We start from the raw sequence: 18,208 nt of genomic DNA, 5'->3' as shown, positions 1-18,208 counted from the left end.
ATATGCTACACCCTTTTTTAATCAATCAGAGGTGCATGTGAGAGTGCAAATGTACCACACAGATACAATGTTTCTGTTATTTGAAGTTGCACCGATATGAGAACAGCATGGGTACTTTGCTTTAGGTTAAGGTGTCAAACCTAAAGTAAAGAGAATATTTCCAACACAGCTAAATGCCAGCCATCTCCTGCTGTGAGCTACATGTGAGAAAGGAAAACTTTCGGACACTGTCCCAACCTAATTTTTTCCAACATTTTTGGGAGTTCATGTGTGAAAACATCTCCAGCCTGACTTCAATTAAAAACTGCATTCCAGACCTCCCACCTGAACAGCTTTAAGCATGATCCGGCGCACGTTTTTTTAAACATCCTAACAGGTTGCAGCACTGTTTTACATAATCCCCTACAACCACTGCAAGCTGCAGCAATGTTGACAGGCACATTCACTCCCTTTGTTTACAGTAAGACACATACAAGGGGAAACAATTGCATGGTCACACACGCTCCCCTGTGGGCCAGATTCACAAGGAAAACAAAAAAGCAGACAGGCTAAGTAGAGTCACTCTCTTGTTTCTACAGCTGTGATACTAAACATCAGTGTCCTTGGAGCTACACTGTACAACTACAGAAAGGCAAGTCACCCGTGAAGAGGCACAACCAGTAGACACGGAAAGAATAGTGAGGTTATAGGTGAGTTCCAAACAGAAATAAAAGAATAAAAGCAGTAAGGGGGTGCTATGTAAATTGAGACAATCAAGCCTTAGGCAAGATTTGGGGGGGGGGCTAGATAATGTGCCTAAGGGTTTAGCCATTACCTCATTCCTGAGCCACTTGACCTGACAAGCATCACAGACGTATTTGGGATTGATGTGGGTAGAGGAGGTATGGGACCAATGAGACCAGACAGTGTCCAGGGAGCTTAAAAACAGGAAGAATACACCCTTTCCTGCCCTAGATCTACCAATAGTGCATGAAGGTTTACATTGGGGCTAAACTTAGTATCATGGCCCGAAGGGTAACTACTCAGTAGGGTCCAGAAAAAGACAGGAGAATCAGTATGAGTCAAACAGCAGTTAAACGGTGGAATATTCCAAGGATGGTGTAATCCACTGTAATTAATCCTCCTGGAACATGACTGTAGATGCTAAGATGCAGAAAACCACAGAGAAAAAACCTCTAACAGCGGTGGGGCAGGGTCTACTGATGGTCAGCACAAAGCTTTGAAATCCTCTCAGCATCTATGGTTATGAAAACACATATGTGGGAGAACAAAGACAAGGTCACGGTCACACTGTTACTGTAGCCTGTACCTCATAAGAATGTGCAATGCCAGTTCCAAATCCAGAGCAGAAACTCCCGTTGGAAGAGGAACAAAGAAGCAAACCAATTCAATTTGGAGAGGAAGAACCTGTGTCCCCCCACCCTTTTATTTTTGATTGTATATGCAGACTCAGGGATATCCCAGTAAAGCAGCAAAGACCTGCATGTTCGGTATTGTAAATCACAGCAGGATTTCCTAGTTATGAATTCTCACAATAAGACAGATGGAGAGCTTGCTTTTGCTATCTTTAAATTCAGATCTGAGTTTAGAAGTAGCAGAAGTTTCTCACCAGCAGACCACACACTTCATGTGTGCCTCTTACAAGTCCTCCAAACCTATGCGAGAAAAGTTCATTGAGCACAGTTTCCTTTGTTTCAGCCAAATGCTCTCGGACAACCAGGATGAGCAAATGATTTTTTGGCAAAATAATTTAAGAATTAATCTGCAAGCACATGCATGCAATAAATGACACAGCTGGAGGAACATGTACACAATAACAAGGCAGAGGAAACAAAGCTCCAGCATCTTTTGTTGAATCAGATCTGAACAGAGTCCAGCCACAGTTGGCCATGGCAGCTTTTCAAAGAGAGGAGGAAAAAAAAAATCAGGAAATAACCAAACAAGCACATCATGCTTTAATCAGCAAGCTGGCAGTTGAAGGCAGTTTTTTTGACTACTTTACACTGATACATGCAGATGTGCAAAGACGCACACACACAAAGTTCTGCACTGTAAAGCAGGAAGAATTAGTATTTAATGGGTCTTTATCTTTGGATGATCTGTCAACTTCTCGTTGGCATTTCCCCACCCTTATCTTATAGCTGCATGCTCAAAAGAAAGAGCTTTTGCATAATTAGCATTTAATGAGGCTCAAACGTCAGTCTGCTGAGTGCGACTCATCAAATTCCTTGGTAAAAGTAGGGGCATGAAAAGTATGGGCAGAAATCTGTGCCATCAGAAACTGAATTTGAATAAGTTAAATTTGAATTTGAATTGCTCAGATTGAATCTGAATTGTAACTTGAATAAATGCTTTTGAAAATTGAATTTGAATTAGTCTAATTTGAAATTGAATTTATGGTTTGAAAATGATCATCACTAAATTGAAATTGAATTTTATATTTTGAAAATGAATTGATTTGCTTTGAAACGGCATTTTATCCTTTAAAAATTCAGCTCTCGGATAATTTCAGTTTCACTTCTCACCATTCAGTTTCAGTTCTACAATTCAATTTCAGTTCCAAAATTCAGTTTTTTGGAACTTACATCCGGTTCCGGTTCAAGCGCAGATTAATAGAACTACGTTTTACTAGCGGACCGAAAGTGTTACTGACGGGAATCTACAGCGTCTTGAGCTGAATTAAGACTTCAGAAGTCATTCGTCATGTCGAATGACCAGCGGATAAACTCTCAGGTTGGTGATAAATGTATTACATGTATAAGAACAAGCGTCATGTTAACAAATGATAGCCTACGGTAACTTTTATGCTTATTGTAGCTGCTAGCTAAAAACGCTAATTTAGCATAGTTTGCCCTGAATTCAGCTTTGACAACAAATATGATCGACTGTTTCTAGTAGAATTCCAAAGTTGTCATCTTGGACCCTCTCAGAGTACCCCCTCTGTATGCTTGCAGAGACCCCTACAGTAGGGAAACATGCAAAACTGTGTCCAAACCTTTGTATTTTAGCTTTATTTATGTCTTACACAGCATCCCAACTCTTTAGCTAACTTAATAACTTTAGCTAAAGTGAATAGTTAGTCTAATTCATTAGTGCAGCATTACTGGATCACCTCTGTTTGAAGTGATATAATATGATATACAACTATCACTGTGTTTAACTACCATAATAATTCTACTTAATTAGATTTTTTTTTTTTTTTTTTTTTTTTAAACATACTGCTCCATTACTATGTTTGACAGGCTGAAGTTGTCGGGTCACCTCCTAAATCGACCATCTTTTACAGGTGTTTTGTGCCAGAAATGGAGTGTCCACTGAAGACTGAAGATACTGAATCTCTACGCCTTGCCATCCATCCCTCTTGTGCCTTCATCTAGACAAGAGACAAACTTAACCACTCTCATATGCTCTGTACCTACATCACCTTCCCTGACAGTCGTAGCTTGGCTCATCTGAGGGTGAAATTATAAGAATGTGTTATTTTGCAAAGTGCTCTCTAGGGTTCCTAAATAAAATATGGCATTGAGGTCTTTTGAATTAATCCCTTCTTCTGAAATATAAGAACCTCTCCTGGTTTTAATGGCACTTTGGATTTCCTTACTTTCTGTTCCACTCCCAACCCCAAATAGATGCTGACAAGTTGCCACAGTAACATGGAAGAGGGAAAGAAGTTGGAAAGGACTACTACAAATAAACCTAATGCCTAACAATGTAAAATAAGAACAATAATAAAGATAAGATGAAGTAACAAGTTTTTAGTTTTTAGTTTATTCCAAATGATCATCCAGATGTCTGTGACATGTGATGACAAACACCATAATGGAAGGCCTTAGTCATCACATGCTTAAACTCATATTTTTGCATATGCTGAACAGGCAGTCAGACATGCTGTAACGGTGGGGTAGAAAACAGCATAAACACCATACGGCAGGGGTCTCAAACTCCAGTCCTCGAGGGCATGGAAAAGTTGCATGACACTGGCCCTTGAGGACTGGAGTTTGAGACCCCTGTCATATGGAATATGACAGGTGTGGTTGAACTGCATGAAGACTCTGAAGCTTCTCTTCTCTTCTGGCAGGACAGGAATGTGGCCTTGTCCTGTGAGCCACTGTAAGGATGTACTTAGAGTAGAACTGGACTGTCACCGGCCTCAGGCTCTTCACCCTTTTCAAAGACAAAGAAGTCATTTAGATAAAATATTAGATATTGTTTACCTGTAAATGCACAAAGTAAATTTAGAAATGTAATTATTGTTAAGAGTGAACAAGCACTGATAGTGTAATCTACAGCTGTGGCCAAACGTTTAGAGAATGAGAAGTGTTGTTTGCTTATTTACAAAGTTTGCTGTTTCAGTGATAGTTGTATATCACATTATATCACTTCAAACAGAGGTGATCCAGTAATGCTGCACTAATGAATTAGACTAACTATTCACTTTAGCTAAAGTTATTAAGTTAGCTAAAGAGTTGGGATGCTGTGTAAGACATAAATAAAGCTAAAATACAAAGGTTTGGACACCGTTTTGCATGTTTCCCTACTGTAGGGGTCTCTGCAAGCATACAGAGGGGGTACTCTGAGAGGGTCCAAGATGACAACTTTGGAATTCTACTAGAAACAGTCGATCATATTTGTTGTCAAAGCTGAATTCAGGGCAAACTACGCTAAATTAGCGTTTTTAGCTAGCAGCTACAATAAGCATAACAGTTACCTTACGGCTATCTTTTGTTAACATGACGCTTGTTCTTATACATGTAATACATTTATCACCAACCTGAGAGTTTATCCGCTGGTCATTCGACATGACGAATGACTTCTGAAGTCTTAATTCAGCTCAAGACGCTGTAGATTCCCGTCAGTAACACTTTCGGTCCGCTAGTAAAACGTAGTTCTATTAATCTGCGCTTGAACCGGAACCGGATGTAAGTTCCAAAAAACTGAATTTTGGAACTGAAATTGAATTGTAGAACTGAAACTGAATGGTGAGAAGTGAAACTGAAAGTATTCGAGAGCTGAATTTTTAAAGGATAAAATGCCGTTTCAAAGCAAATCAATTCATTTTCAAAATATAAAATTCAATTTCAATTTAGTGATGATCATTTTCAAACCATAAATTCAATTTCAAATTAGACTAATTCAAATTCAGTTTTCAAAAGCATTTATTCAAGTTACAATTCAGATTCAATCTGAGCAATTCAAATTCAAATTTAACTTATTCAAATTCAGTTTCTGATGGCACAGATTTCTGCCCATAGAAAAGACACGTAATTAGAGGCAGGCACAAGATTTCTCAGCTGTTCAGGACAGAGATACTCCTGAGATGGGCTGTATTAATGCTTCAATGGCTAAAGTGGAGACTAGGCAAATAATTCCTGTAGTGCCGTGAAAACAGCAGTACAGTATCCATCTGACAGGCAATAAAAAGGTCAAATGTGATCATCTCAAACCGATCGGTCTGCTCATTTGGTCATGCTGCTATGAACAAATGGCAAGCCAATTTCACAGCACACAAAGAGATTTGAGCAATGTTTTAATGGGAAAGTCAGGGCAGATGAAAAGCATTAGCGGCTTCTTCATGTCCCACCAACTGCCTTACAGCAGCCACTAATGATGCGCACCACCCAGCTGACAATTAAGCATTAATTAAACTAGTTTAAACGATTTAGGCTGCAAGTAAGGAATGTGTAAACAACAGCTTCACTGTAACCAAGTACTGGGTTTGTCTCATTAGAAGGTCAGAAATCAGGGGACATTCGACAAAAAAACATTTCACCACGCCATAATTGCCAGACTGCAACCACTATTTTATGTGGGGTTGAGAAATTAAGGGTGATACAGAGTGCTGGAACTTGCTGATGTGACACAACAGTGCGTAGCCGTAACTAATACGCTTTATGATGAGGTTACAGAGGGAAGTTGTCAGCAGTCAAATTCCTCTGTTACCCCCCTCCTGTTCAGCACAGCATTTTTTCCCCCCCATTCCACATTTAATTGTCTTCCACCCAGCTGCAAGGCTGATGTCACTTGAACACTATTAAAAAAAAAAAAAAAAGGATTTAAGCTCGAAAAGGGAAAAATTACAATCACATTTTAAGCCTCCAGTGCCGGCTGCAGTCACCATCTGCAGTCATAAACACGGCTCAACAAATGCTACGGTTCTTGTGCACAAAGAGGGCCGGAGAAAAGAACCAGCGTCCCTTGAACCTTAGCAACACCTAAGTAAAACACATGTGCCCCAGAGTTTGCACTAACCTATTAGGATATGGTTAAACACTGGAGTGGTTCCATATCAGAAAAAGGATCTCGTATGCAGTGATCTGATCTAAGCCAGAGACAGCTCATGACCTTCGCTGCTCTCATTCCTTCAGTGAAAAAAAGAGATTTAAACGTCCCTCTCATGAACAGTTTGAATGAAACCTGGATCAGTGGGAGCAGAGACAAAATTTCGAAATCAAGTTCAAATGTGGAACACGTATAAGAAAAGCTGAATGATTTCCAACTGTAGCGTGACTGACACTTGAGAAGTGAGATCAGCTGAATGACAGAAATGAGAGGCAGTAGTGTCTGATGATTTATTGCAGATCACATGGACCCATACAAATAGGATAGTACTCTCAAAGTCAAGGCCAGACAGAAGCTGTTTGAGTCCTTACAGCTGCCATATGGACGCTCGTCTAGTCACACACACACCACATACACACATGTTGTCAGTGCTGCTGTCCAGGAGCCTGAATATGATGAGAGTAGCAGTGTTTGGTTGGCGCGTGCTGACTACAGTGAGTCTACTACGCTGAGCAGAGGCCACCTTTTTCTTAACAGTCAGATGTTACTGTAAGTTGCAGGACGGGGAAAAGATCTATATGTAGCTCTAAAAGCCTAGAGCAAGTTATGTCCTTTTTTTTAACAATTTACAGACATTTCCAGATCCCAGCACTGACTTGAAAAGAAGTCATTAAGATCTGAAAAAGCACCCACCAGTGATGATAAGATAAACAGCCCAGTCTCTCAAGGATCTGATCCCATATCACAGCAAAACCATTTCCTCTGTATCCTCAGAAGGATAATATAGCCGGGCAACAGGTGGCCTGGAAATTGAGGCACTGCTAGCTAAGGTAGCCAAATAATGTTGTTTATTGTCACACAGGCAAAATGTGTGCGCATCCAAGCAGATGTCACAACCAGAAATAACAGCTAAGGCTTCAATACTTTATGCTATTCAGCAGCTGACTCTCTTCACAGCTCTCAACCAGGAGCTGTTACGCGGATCAGCAACTTGACAACAAGTTCATTCAGCGATCATTGCCTTTCCTTCCAACTTTTCAACAAGCAGCAATCAGTTTGAACTCACTAGAGTGAATGTGGGGAAAGCATCAGCTGTTTTGTTAAAACCGTCGATGTGTCAAGTTGTTTCACAAGTGGCAAGCAAGACATTTAAAACACCCAGCTACTAAGAAAAACATCCAAAATGACTCAGATTTTCATCTTTGCATTTGCTCATACCAAACTGTTGCCCATCCCCAACCACGATCACAGTCTCTTCCTCTTTCACAGTCCTCTGCAGGGATTTTACTGCTGCTGGTTCACACCTCTCCACAATGGCCACATCAGGGGGTCTAATGCTCTCACCTCAGAATAGAGAAGCTGTTGTATTAAACATGGGGGATTGCAGCTGTTGGAGCACTTTGCCTCTCCACCCCTCTGACCCCTGCTGCACCCACACATGCATATACAGAAGCTCACATTCATAGGCAAGAAAGGCTAAATGTTACCTAAATATTCCTAAATAATAAAACTGATTCCAATTTGAATTTCACAAGAGGACAATGGCGTCATGTGCTTATTGCCATATAAAGGACAGCCCATATCAGATTACTATAGAAGTGAGTCATTTCATGATTCAAGGTAAAACAAACCAGGCTTGCTGGCAGTGAGACATTAAATCTGAAGTATCAGTCCGGCCAGCCCTGACCATTCCAAAACCAAAGTAAACCTGACATCCTCGGGACATTGCTAATAGAATAGACATTACAGTGGGGTCCAGTGGCCCTTTAAAGCCATCATCACCATCCACGTTGACATCTGTTTCCACTGCAACACACAGAGACTCAGTATAAAAAAGTATCTTTAACTAAAAGAAAAACAGCAAAACTTAGAAAGAGACTACAGTGTAACCTCGCTAACTATTCCCGCCTGACTTCACAAAAACCTGCATGAATATTTCCCACCTACTGGCCAGTAGGTGAAAACAACATTTGACAACAGAAGATTAAAGCTGCTTTTTAAGGCTAATAAATTAAAAAAAAGAAATGAGTCACAGTGAAAGCTCCTCCAGTGGAAAATGGTAAACAAATTCTGCCATTAGACAAAGGGCCCCTTTGTCTGCACGTAACAACGAGAACCTGGATGAAGAAAAGCTTGGCAACCCAAATATACAAGCTGTGCTGTGCTGCAGCTCAAACACTTACTGGTTTGATTTAGAACCAGGTCTATAGAACAGGACACCAATGAAAACAATAACAGAAATAAGACTGATCATATATGGAGAGCGACCCCTGCATAGGCACAGAAAAAACACTGCTGCATTAGCAGCCAGTCCAGTGTCAATATTAGTTTAACTCTAACACTGTTTGAGAGATTAAACTGTAGGAGAGTTACCAACATGGACTGGCTGACCTTGCCATGTGTTTGTCACGGCCAAACCAGGACAGGCACAGGGCTAAGCTAATCCATATCACCAAACACATCACTGAAACACATCAACCTGTCTCTTCTGCTCATACACTCCAGGCAAGGTATGTTATTGTTTACAGCTCCTGATCTTTAACCTTTTCTATCTCGGTATGATCCACTCCCTTATCCATGCCAGACACCAGAGAAAGTGAAAGAGCAGTCAGTTAGTGGTTGTGATTAAGTGGTTGAGGAAAGAGTAGGCCCTCCAAAGTCCATGTAGAGGAGGGTACACAAGGGGACTGATGTACACAGAAAACAGCAAGCCTGTGAAATGTCCATCTTCACTCAACATGGAGAAACATGCTCACACAACAGGGAACCATATATCCTCTTGCTCTTCCTGCCCTGTTCTGACAAGAGCTGTCACACATAGTTCTATCCTCAGGCGTCCTTCCATGGGGGGCCATCCACAAATGTCTAAATTTAACTTTATTATGTCATGCCAAAGGGCATGGCAGACCCACATATATAAACTAGCTGTCAAGGATCATCAAACTGGGTGAAAGCAGCCCACTTCTTTGTTGACTTGACAGCAGCTTTATTGATAGGAGAAAGTCTCAGTCTCTGAATCCACATCTGCAATCTGCATGGATGAAAAGCAGCAATAATTTTACCTAAAGGTTGGAGCCAGGCTCACAGCAGTTCATCCTGACAAGAAGAATCTCTTTGTGCAACCCTCAACTGACCTCACAGTGGTTCCAGATACTCCCCCACATCTTATGGCTCCAAAAATTGTGGACGATGATGATGTGATGGCAAAACAAGAGATAATAGGAACTCATTTCATGTCACTGCTGATAATGTTTGATGTGTACACTTCTAAGAAAGTGTGGATGAAATGTGGCAGATGAATGTGGTTTGCAGATAAAGCGATGAGTAATGGTTTTAAATGTGCTCTCTCAGACTTTCGTTTTATTTGATGTCTGCCTTTTGAACACAGATCACCAGGAGGAAAATTACAGGGCAGTGTGTTTTAGGAAACTACATTTAAGCAATATCCTTGTCCTGGACATATAAACCATTGTCTCACGTCCGCTTCCAAGAGCAGAGCGACTCAACTGTAAAAAAGTTCAGATTAAGTCATCGGTAAGATGACGTCTACAGTGTCTGATACTTAATGAGACTAGGAGTTATGATGGGGAGAAAGGCTAGACAGTGGGGGAAGGTTTAGGCGATGGGTGAATTAAAAAGCCTGCAGAATGACATCAGCATAGGAGGAAATAAGGAGGGGAAAGCCGGAGAGGGGGAGAGGGTTCTGTGCATGCAAGCTTCACATTCTAAATCATACAGCTCTCCTAAAACCCCTGCTTCCCAGGCAGGGAAATAAAAACCAATAGCAGAAGGAGTTTAAAGAGACAGTCAGGGCCATAGAAGAGGAGGAAATCTGTTCATGTCTGAGAGTCTGCCGTCCAGGGAAGTGGGGAGGAGAAACAGGGAAACTAAAGCTGATGCTCGCAGCCCACTCGGCACAAAGCCCGTTCTCAAATCGCTGCATGCTGGCTGCTTGAACAGTGGTCTGAGAAACTGTTCAGCAGACACATCGTCAGCCAGAGAGTGTGATTACATTGGAGTGAAGTCCTGACTCCAGCTGTATAACCTTTTGTTAATGATTACTGCAATTACAGGTTTGAGTGGACTCACCAAAATATAGTGAATGGTCAGCAACACAAAAAACAAACACAAATGCAGAACTGTCAGGAACTAATGTAATCTATGTCTTATCTTTTCCTGCATTCCAGCTGGTAGAAAGACTATATGATCCTGGGACAGAGCATCCCCCACCCCACCCCTTATTTATATTCCCCACAGAATACTGGAGTATAAGTCCTGGTCACAGCCATGCCTGCCAAAGTTTTACTTCCAAAAGTGACTGATGCCAAAAACCCCTCGGGAAGAATACTGAGACGGTCACTGCATGCTAAGAGTCACTGGGATCACATCCCAGATGAACCAGGAAGCATCAAAATCAGCCACAGCATTTAATACCGAGATTTGATCGCTAAAGGTTGCAGTGAGGTAGCATGTTCTGGGGTTTCGAGGCAAGGGCGGATTAAAAGGTCATCTTAATTTTGTAATTTGGTGGGACAATGAGATTAAGCTTTGAGGAAGATTTCCGAATGTTCCGATCTTTGATCTTCATCTCAATATAAAAGACTGAAGCTTTCAGTCTTTTATATTGGAGTTATGTGGGCTTTATTTCAGAAAACACTTACAACAAAAAATCAAATTTTCTGGATAAATTCAATTGCAGTAAGTTGTAGGCAGACTGACCGTGTGCGCTCTGTGCGCAAGGCATGCGTCCAGGAAGCACAGTATACACACAAAACCCCGATTTTCCGAGCCAAAACAACATCCCACAAATGAAATGTGTTTCCTATTGGAAACTTCTGACTTTAACGGGTGAGCTGTAGATGGCTGAAGTTTGGCCAGAAGTTCCGAAATACTTCAATGAACACTGCAATCTGTGCGCAATATTTGCGTACAACTGGGAAACTTGAATTGCCCAGATAAACCTCAAATGTTTCAGACCTTATACGGAAACTATGTTATTTTTTTTATTTTATTTTTTTACTACATAACGCTCTGCAGTTACATTTTCTGTTTTCTATATTAAGCACACTTACCTGCCAGAATCAGACAAATAAAAGTCAACTGCATATCCGAAGTAGCTCCCATTGGGTCCGCTGTAAACAGCTGGGTTCTCCACATCCAAGTTGAAAGCCTTGCAGGCAGGCTTAGAAAAAGTCAGTAATAGCCCGATAATACAAAGGAATGAGCGTGCGAGAAAGGCTACTATCCCCGGCGTCTTTGTGAGAAATCTCACCAAGCCCATTTTTGACAATAAATTAATCCACTAAAGTTAGTTTTGAATGGCGAAATTGGCCAAATGTTTTGTTTTCTAGTCCGTAGATGAAGCCTGTAAACAGTGGGGAGTAAAACTACAGTTGCATCCCTGTAACTCTAAGCGGCCAATATCTCATTAATGCTCCGTCAGCTCCTCTCGGCGTCCCCGCTCTTCTTGCGGCTTCTCTCTCTCTGCCCCTCTTCAGACCCACGCCTTCTCTGCTCACCTAATCAGGATACATACAGCAGGGAGTTCCCAGACCCGTAACAGAGTTTAGAAGAGGAGGAGTTTGTGATTCCCTAAAAAAACGAAGAGAGAGAGGGGAGAAGAAAAAAAAAACTTCGAAGAGGGATCTTCTAATCCACTAACCCATATGTTTACTAATGTGATAGAAATACTTTTATCACTCACACTAAGACTGTTAACAATGGACCTTAAAGCCTCTTTCTGATTTTATCTCACACTTATCGTGACCCTTTGAGACCAAATTTGTTGGCAGAGAAGGTAGGCTGCTAGGTGATTGAAAGGTCAATGAAACGTCACTTCACGCTTTTTTTAAAACTATAAATATAACTGCTTCGCTTTCCAAATGCAAGACTCCCATGTGCCTTTTCCCCTTCCCTTATGACCTATTTGCATAAATCTGTACTAATTATACGTCCATCAGCCACTCTTGGATCTCAATGTGTGATCCATATGTATTTCTATCTAATTACAGTGTGGATCTGATTTGGGCATATGATGTCTTCTGGGGAGCTTAAGGGGGGGTGTAGGAAGATTATGTATTTCTGTCTGAGTCACACGAGAGAGGAGCAAGGAAAGTGGTTAGGCTGTGAAAAGCATCTACTCACTGCAATGAGACCTTTAATAAACCAATCCAGGCCGACTGGAATTAGTGACTGTTGGTTTAGCTGATTCATCTGAGGCCTCAGGAATTGAACACAGGGGCCAAATTTGGCTGTGTGGCAGTAGCAACATGAACTCTCTGTCAAGTGCTGCTCATATTTATAACTCTTCTAAGTGCTCTGACACACAGAGCAGAAACTGATGGGAGTAATCCAGAGGGTCGGGGGGGGGCAGTTCACAGCTGTCGGGGGTGCTCGATGGTTCAAAGCCTTAATCCCAGAGAGGTCTCATTCTCTTACTCTGTTTTTAAGTCCCTAAGATGAGAGTGCTGGTTCATTTTGAGCCAAAGCACAAGGTGTGGTTAATAGACAAACGAGCTGTACCCATAAAAAACATTTGTTGTTGAAAGTTTTCAGCTGAGGTCATGGTCTGTTATTCAGAAACCCCAACACACGATGGCTCTCAAATAACAAGATAGTGCATCTTCCAAAGGTGCACTGCTGTTTTATAATGATGCTTCTGGATGTTCTGAAATCTGAAGCAGTTGGAGGTAGTCATGGTGGTGCAATCAGAGTCCTATGACCTCATGCATGAGGTTAGACACAAGGTATAATAGTATCAGCAAATGATAATCAGCTCTTAGTCATCACGGGCTTCTTTTTTGTCTACTTACTGACAGCCATAGGTTTCGTGCTATCTGTGCACACACATTTATCTGTGTGACCTGTTAAAGCATCAGAGTATTGGTTACATTTTCCTTTGAAGTAATTCCTCCTCTACTTCTTTTCATGCATACCTGCATGTACGCCATCAAGCAGGAACAAGCCAGTGCACAAAGCGTGCTCCGTTATTAAGTATGTTCTGTGCCTAAAACCAGAGTCTCTTTTGCTTTCGGTGATGTGTAATTGGGTCTGGCTAACTGAACAGTATTTTCCATCTTGTCTTTTCGGTTGAAAAGGGGGTGTGGTTTTATTCCAATGCCTGGACTTTGACATCATCACTCAGCCTCTATGGCAACAGATTTGAAGTGCTGCAAAACACTTATAGCACACTTCACAGGACTCAACACAGCTGGTCAACTATTTTAAATATAGAACTGACATATTGGCACTGTGGTATAGCCTCTATGCAGTACGTACGTGTATGCGAACCCATGCATACACACGTATAGTGTCTCTTGACTCTTTCTCTGTAATAACTGAGGATATGCTTTACAACAAACAAGCATCTATCACATGTTAGGACAGCTATATCAAGATGTGAAGGTGTGAAATCATGCTTTCACATGGGTAAGTTCTGTTTCTCGGTTGGTTTACACAGTGCAACAAGGTCGAGGTCTCCCCCCAAAGGCAAAGAAAGAACAGACATCGTTTTCAATTAATGATTAAGTTAAAATAAATCCAAAGAAATTTCTGATGAAAGGTTAGTCTAATAGCATCAGAAAACTCTCACTTTTTATTCTCCTTAAATAAATCACATTTGTTCTGGTTATTTTCACTCCTTGGTATTCAATGACCCCCTGCAAAGACTATGTGACCCTCCAGGTGGGCTCATCCCCCAGTTTGAAAACCACTGTCTTAAGCTAAGGGTGTGGTGGCCCCAGCTTAGATATAAGACTGTTACTAATAAATAACAGTTATTTCTTTTGTTCTCCCTTTTAAAGTGGATCTGCAATAGAGCAGTGCACTTCAACTGTAAAAAATATATTCACAGTGAATAAAATCATTTAAGCTTTGTTAAATAGAGGGAGCTCTGTGAAGAGTGCTTTGGGATGCAAAGACTAAACTTTACATTTAAAGATGAAAAATGTTGGAGTGTGAAGTGAGAAGGAATCAGGCTTCCCAGACCTCCTAAGCAGTTTGTGTCTACCAGCTTAACACTACATTAGTTTCTAATACCACAAACACTCAAATCCCCAACCGAAATTAGGTTGTACTGTAGGTGTACTGTGGCAAAGAAGACAGTTTTGTAAAATACTCGAAGTTTCAAAATAAAGGTAATCTCCAGCTCTAATTCAGCAAACAGTCATTACCAGCTATTAATCTTTGTTCCAGAAGACACCGACCTCCATCCCACCTCCTGATCTCATTTCTCTTTGTGTCACCAACTGTGAGATGATACTGATAGGCTCCACGGGGCTGGAGAGACACCCTGACGGTAACTGTTTTGCTTTTAAGTCACAGAGTAAACACCATTTTACCACCGGGAAACAGACAGTAAATAAAGGCCACAACAGATAACTCAGTAGTTCAAACCCAGACAGGTCACGAGTGACAATGATTAAGAAGTTTAACTTCTGTTTGTTTCTTGTGTTTTTAACATTTAGTGGAATTTTGCTCAGAATAAAAAGTTTTTCTAATCAAGAAAAATGATGCCAATGATGGAGAATGTGGTTTTTGAATAGAGGGCTATATTATTGTGTAAAACCTAACAAAGACTTTGAGAGGAATAGGACACTGAAATTAGATTCTTCAGCTAATGTAAATGGTAAGCCTAAAAGCTGTCTGTCTGTTTCTCCTAAGCAGGAGAAACACAATGACACACATCTTACAGGCAGGAAATTCCTCTAGTGTAAAAGCCTGCCTGGTTTTCCTGTTTCACTGGGTTCATACTGTTCACTCTGTTACACTTCACTCGCAAACACACCTTGAATATATGCGCAGTCAGTTCCTATCAGCTTTGCTTTCCCATCTGCACTCTGTAACATTCCCCATGTTTATAATAGAAGGGTGGTGAGTGTTGCTGATATCTCCCACTAGTATGAGACACTTCATACTGGATGACAGATTTGTCATGATGGGGTGGAAGTCCTGAGCCGGCCCGTGTTGCTGAGAAGCCCGTCTATTGTTTTCAACACAAGCTCTTAGCAACACAGTGGCTGAATCATATGATTGTTTCAGATGTTGAAATCTTTCCGGAGGCTCCTTACAAGGGAAAGTTTACCCACCCTGGTGCATTATGGTTTCCTCTTATGAGCTTTTACTGTCAATACAAACAAATTGAGACAACTTGTGTGGGTAGTAAGATAACTCAAAGTGTCCGTTGTTTTGTTGCCTTTTTTAAAAGAGTCATAAAATGGCTGAAAATGAGCAATTTTGGTTTTTATGTGCATCTGCAAATCAGTTTAAGGAAGCAGGGTACTAAAGCGGGGAAACGACCCCACTATCAACTCCACCAGCCTTGTTCTACGATCCATAACACACACACACAAAGCCTCTCTAACCTGCCTGCATTTACAGCTCACTGCGCTTCATGGAGTGTTTAGTCTCTGTGGTCCCTCAATTGACATGTTTGCCTAAATACACAACTTTTTAAGAGGCTGCATAAAATACTTGACATCCTTTAGAGAAAGGTCACTGATTCAGAGTGTCCAGGCTGATAAAGTGAGACAAAATGCCAGCACCTGGCTATGGAGCATTGAACAAGACTGGCAAGAGAGTGAAAACGCACTTTAATACTGGTATCAGCAGTGAAGCTTAATAGTGCTTAAATACTTCAAGCTGGACTCAGGAAGCAACATTTATATGTTATTACATTAAAAAGAAGAAGACACTGACTGTTGAGGTCTCAAAACTGCAGAATTTGAATTAAAACACAATATTGAACAAAAAAAAATGTGTGCACTGCCCTTTGGACAATTTTGCATTCACGTTCAGGGTGTCATGTTTTGTTTGGATGGTCTATTTGTCTCACAGAGTAATGATATGCCCCCTGACCCCCTTCTGTGTTTTGCTATTGGGGCAGGCGCACTACAGGGCTGCCGCCAGGCCCCTGTGCGAAGGAATGCGACTGTTAAAATGTGTGGATCTGGGGGTACAGCAGGAGAGGGCACTGAATCAGTGTGAGCACTGAGAGAGCCTCAGGGTATTGTTTAACACACACACACACACACACACATAACCATTCACACATTCCCTCCGATTTGCTTCCCACACCCACTCCCTCGGCTAAATATGTTTGATAGAGCTCATATGGAAACAGACGCACCCGGCTTTGCGGGAACAAAAACAAACTGCACTAGAGTAAAAATCTATCTATCTCTCTCTCTATCTCTCTCTCTCTCTCTCTCTCTCTATATATATATATATATATATATATATATATATATATACATATATATATATATATATATATATATATATATATATATACATACATATATATACATATATATATATACATACATATATATACATATATATATATATATAGAGCTACGGTTTCTTCTTTTACTCACAGACAAAGAAAAAATATGCTCATTTTTTATAGCCTCATGTTACTGTTGCAATATCAGGAAAATTAAGAGCACCCACTGCCAGTTTAAGCGCGTGCATAATCGTGCTTTCAGATACTTCATTAATAGAGACATCAGAACTCTTATGCATGACACTCTAATGCAGTGACATTCAGCACTTCTTCAACTTAATGAAGACATGTATTTTATTTCACTGATGGAAAAATTCTAAATACAACTCATGAAAATAATGAAGTTCACATCGTTTTGCTTTTAATTTGACAGATGAAGAATACACCAAGGGTGATCTTTACATTTACTATCATCATCTACACCAATATAAGGGGCAAAATATGTTCATAGTTTCCTGAATGTTTCTGGTTAATGCTTTCAGGTTGGTGCTTCCTTCCTGAAGTGTAAGCTCACATTTATCACTCTCTTTACACAGAACCATGCAGTGCAGAATCATTAAAACAACCTCCTCTGTGCTTATAGCATTTTAACTGTTGTCTTTTTGATTCATAGCAACTAATTTACAGCTCAGCAGCTCTGTGAGGCTTCACATAGACACAGCAGTGCTTGTTTAAAATTTTGGCTCAGCAGATATAAGGCTGATTAATGATTTTTTTTCAAAGGCTACTGTGTATATACCCAAGTGCAATGTTCACTTGATTTCTTCACGAATAAAATACCCTACTAAATATGTTTTAAAATACTAAAATGGAAGCATATATGATAAGTTTATGTTTTTTGTTGATATGTGGTCATAAATCAAATTATTGGACAAGGAAAAACGGGTCTTAAATCATGAGTGATAAGAAAGTTTTCACAGGTTTCTACGCAATCCTGTGAAAAACGCACCTCTATAATAACCACCTCTATAAAAGCTGAAGTTTTGGCAGTTTGCTGGTCTGGAGCATTCAGGTTTGTGTTAACAAAAAGCCACAGTCTTCCCAACAAATTCACCCCGACGCCAGACTGCAACTCCTGTGAAATTGCAAAAAGGAGCTCCACTCAGACTAAACAGGCTTCAGTTTGCATGATAAATGTTCAAGTTCATTACAGTACAATTAGAATAGGATTGAACAAGCATGGGTTTTTTTGAAGAGGTTACCAGGAGAAAGCCTTTTCTCCCTAAAACGAACATGGCAGCACACCTAAGACTCGCAAAGCTGCATCTGAACAAGCAACAAGAATTCTAAGAATTCTGGAACAATCCTTTTGGATGGACAAGAGCAAAGTGCAGACTGTGGCCATAAAGCAGCACCGCATTTGACAAAACAAACGCCCACAAACACCTCATTCCAACTGTCAAGCATGGTGGTGAAGGGGTGATGATTCAGGCTTGTTTTGCAGCCACAAGATTGAATAAGTTGAATAAGTCTTACAAAAAATAATTACCGTTATTATTGTTGCTAAAGGTTCTTCTGAAACTTAAGTAATCACCAAACTAGTAAGAAATACTTATTTCACGGTGACACAGGAGGAAAACCTAGGGGATGATTCACATCCGTCATGTGGATAACATGAATTTCTGCTTTGAGATACTTTAGAAT

The 18,208-nt window shown here is 40.6% G+C and overlaps 1 protein-coding gene across 1 annotated transcript in view; it reads right to left on the bottom strand.

Moving 5' to 3' along the window:
* itga5 (integrin, alpha 5 (fibronectin receptor, alpha polypeptide)) overlaps positions 1–11,812 on the bottom strand; it is a 35,308-nt gene extending 23,496 nt beyond the window's left edge. The window contains exon 1 of the mRNA XM_080898790.1: positions 11,352–11,812. Coding sequence (XP_080754916.1) covers positions 11,352–11,560 — 209 coding nt within the window. The 5' untranslated portion in view covers positions 11,561–11,812. The remainder of the gene's footprint in view (positions 1–11,351) is intronic.
* Positions 11,813–18,208: the final 6,396 nt, after the last annotated feature.

Source organism: Rhamphochromis sp. 'chilingali', assembly GCF_963969265.1.
Source record: "Rhamphochromis sp. 'chilingali' genome assembly, chromosome: 12".
Taxonomy (NCBI): Eukaryota; Metazoa; Chordata; class Actinopteri; order Cichliformes; family Cichlidae; genus Rhamphochromis; species Rhamphochromis sp. 'chilingali'.
This window is presented reverse-complemented; position numbering and strand designations above follow the sequence as displayed.